Here is a 3,158-nt window from a genome sequence, read left to right on the forward strand (position 1 = left end):
CAACTTAACTTAATTGTTCCATTCTACTTCTAGTTGGTAACATGTTCAGTACTGTACGTACATATCCAAAAAATAATAATAAGAAAATGCATGAGACATTTTAGACCTTTCATTCGTTTATGAAGTTTGACAATCAATCTGCCTGCCCGCCTTGGTGTTTTATGGTGTTCTTAGATAGAAACCCTTTCCAAATTCTAGCTTTTGTATGTATTTGAATTAGATGCTTACCTAAACATGAAGCAAAGCTGTTGGATTTTAGAATTTGATAATTTATGTGAGCAGATCTTTCACCCTATCCAGGGAAGCTCAAATACTCCCTTGTTAACATTAATAATATGACATTCAGAACAGTCTGTGAAATATATAAAGGAAAGGGTCTTGGTAAATTACCACGTTTGTCGTTCATTATAGTTCGCCCGTCTTCAAACATTATTCAGAATTATTTTTTTTTCAACTTATGAAATACAAATGAAATCAGTCGTCGCTAAAGGTAGCGCTCGCCGCGCAGGCCCCGCAGGCGGCGTAGGAAGGCTGGCTGCGCGTTGTAGGCGTCGTCCAGCATGTTGGCCTGGATCTCTGTGTCGGGCGCCGTCCCGGCGTTGAGGCCGAGCAGGCCGAGGCCGCCCTCCTTGCACGTCAGCCAGTACGTGTCCATCATGCCCTTGCCCTGCAACTCCACGCAGCGCTCGGTGACTCTCAGCACTCGGCACACGCCGTCACGTCCCCCCGCTGGTCGCTGGAGTGGTCCGACTCACCTTGACTTCGACCAGCCCTCTGTGCTCTGTGCGGAAGCCCCCTACGACGTCCAGAGCCTGCTTCATCTCCCCGCTGATGTGAATGCGGAGGGCTGTAAGCGAAGCAAAGGTTGAGGGAGGGCGGCGGCAGCAGCCACGGTGCGGGATCATGTCGCCTATACTCACCCTCGCCCGTGCTCTCCATCCGAGAGGCCGTGTTGACCGTGTCGCCGAACAGGCAGTAGCGCGGCATCTTGGAGCCCACGATGCCGGCCACCACGGGGCCGGTGTGCACCCCGGACCGGATCTGCAGCTTCTCGTGCGGCCGGTGCGGGATGCGGCAGGCCATGGAGCCGGCCAGCAGGTCCAGCGCCATGGTGGCGATCTCCGACACGTGCCTGTCGCCTACCGAGCATAGCGTCAACGACACAACGTATCGCGTTACTCACCAGGTGGCTGATGCGATCCGTCCCCACCCGCAGTTTCTCGAGTACAGGACGTGCGAGGGGTCGACCACTCAGATTTTTGGTGTACATGGAATATCTGGAATATTTTTTCAGTGTGTACATGGCATATCCAAGTGGTCCACCCATACGACTTGCGGGGGTCGTGCCCCGTGCAGGTAGGCAACACGCGCGCTCCCCTGCATGCGGCACAGTCTCACCCTCACTACGACGGAGGTGGGCTGGCGGAGGCGGACCAGCCACCTGCCGCGGGGGCAACACGCGCGTCTCGTATCAAGAACCAACCGTTTTTGACGGGCAGCCCGGAGGCCACCATGTACGAGTCGCCAATGGTCTCCACCTTGTAGACGTCGTAGCACTCGATGCGGGCGTCGAACAGTCTGTAGATGGAGTTGAGGAAGCAGACGACCTGCGGGGTGTCATGGGGGAAGTCATTCACTCGCAGAATGGGCACCCGACGTCAGCCGACATGAGTAATAACAGGTAATAACAAGACACTCGTGGTTTTCTGGATGAGTTAAAGTACTCGTGTCACGCTCTCACCTGCAGCGGCGAGCTCACGGCCGCGATCTCGGTGAAGCCGACGATGTCGCTGAAGTAGACGGTGACGGCCTCGTAGTACTCGGCGGGCACCTGCTGCGTCTGCTTGAGCTGCTGCGCCACGCTGGGCGGCAGCATCTGGAAGAGCAGCGAGTCGCTCTTGCGCTTCTCGCGCTTGAGCTCGCGGGCCTTGACGGCCAGGTGCGCGGCGTACATCTGGATGGTGCCCACGGCGTTGCGCACCAGCACGATGATGACGGGCGACACGATGAGCACCAGCACGAGGATGGCGATGCCGATGAACTCCTGGCTGCTGGCCTCCTGCAGGCTGCGCTCCACGTAGTTCCTGCGCAAACGGAAAGCAGAGAGTCTCACACCGAGGCCGCCGGCCGGCGCGCTCGCGTTGCCGTGGAAGCCGCTCACTTGATCTTCCTGCGCAGCTCCTTGAGAAGCGTGCGCAGCTTCTCCAGGTAGCCGGCCATGGACCGGAAGTAGGCCTCGGCCTCGCCGAGGCTGGAGGACCGCGGCAGGTTGGCCATCACCTCGCGGCGCCGCGCCCGAAGGTTGCCGTACTCGGACAGGTTGCTGCCAATAATAATAATAAAAGATTAAATTATCAGTTCAGATTTTAATGGAAAATAATAACGGCACCACTTCGCTTTGAGGTTTCCCCAGGATTGCCCATGGCGCTTGCCTGGTGAGGTTGAGGTACGTGGTCCTGATGGAGGGGACGTAGGTGAAGGAGGCGTTGAGCAGGTCCCTGCCGATGGCGTCGTGGTGCACGTAGCTGATGTACGACTCGTTGACCAGCACGCCCACGCCGAAGTAGTTGATGCCGTGGACCATGGAGATGCCCGTGTGCTCGACGCTCCGCAACAGGTTCTTGAACGCGATCAAGTACCTGTTCATGTCGGAACAACAAGAGCAACCCCGCGCGGCGGTGAGATGGAGCCAATGACGCGGCATGACAACGTTCACCCGGGAGCCGGTGTACCTCCAGACACCGCTCTTGTCCGTCTCCTTGATCTGGCGCGTGAGGTGCTCCAGCAGGATGGTGTTGACGGCGTTGTACCACCGCAGCGCCCCGCTCATGGTGCTCTCCCTCGCGCTGATCGTGTCCCTGCGGACGGCGGAAACGAGAAATGTGTAGGGGAGAAAAAGTATAAGAAACCGAAACCGAACCGAAAAGGGGCAACGCCCTCCGGAAGGCGGGGGAGGGGCGGAGAGGGGGTACTCGCCACCACCCGCTATACCTTCTACTCACGCCGTCATCGCTCGGCCGGGGGGAGCGCGCCACCCGGATCCATCCGGGCTGATCCGAGCCAACCCTGCCCCCCGGGACCTTATTAGCAAGGCGATGGAGGGGAGGGGCGCGAGGGTGTCGTGGACCAGGGCGCGCGTCGCGCTCTGCCCCGCGGCG

The 3,158-nt window shown here is 58.3% G+C and overlaps 1 protein-coding gene across 2 annotated transcripts in view; it reads right to left on the reverse strand.

The window, feature by feature from the left end:
* Nucleotides 1-8: 8 nt before the first annotated feature.
* The window catches only part of LOC113212229 (uncharacterized), a 6,542-nt gene continuing 3,392 nt past the window's right edge, over nucleotides 9-3,158 (reverse strand). Inside the window, exons 4-11 of one of the 2 annotated variants that reach the window (XM_026430842.2) lie at nucleotides 2,733-2,858; nucleotides 2,433-2,639; nucleotides 2,162-2,323; nucleotides 1,742-2,084; nucleotides 1,484-1,607; nucleotides 921-1,139; nucleotides 756-847; nucleotides 9-667 (exon numbers count right to left, since the gene is read on the reverse strand). In XM_026430842.2, coding sequence (XP_026286627.1) covers nucleotides 485-667; nucleotides 756-847; nucleotides 921-1,139; nucleotides 1,484-1,607; nucleotides 1,742-2,084; nucleotides 2,162-2,323; nucleotides 2,433-2,639; nucleotides 2,733-2,858 — 1,456 coding nt within the window. In that variant the 3' untranslated portion in view covers nucleotides 9-484. The remainder of the gene's footprint in view (nucleotides 668-755; nucleotides 848-920; nucleotides 1,140-1,483; nucleotides 1,608-1,741; nucleotides 2,085-2,161; nucleotides 2,324-2,432; nucleotides 2,640-2,732; nucleotides 2,859-3,158) is intronic. The other variant, XR_008012295.1, reaches the window with a different exon arrangement.

Source organism: Frankliniella occidentalis, unplaced genomic scaffold, assembly GCF_000697945.3.
Source record: "Frankliniella occidentalis isolate FOCC.00 unplaced genomic scaffold, Focc_3.1 Scaffold3732, whole genome shotgun sequence".
Classification (NCBI taxonomy): domain Eukaryota; kingdom Metazoa; phylum Arthropoda; class Insecta; order Thysanoptera; family Thripidae; genus Frankliniella; species Frankliniella occidentalis.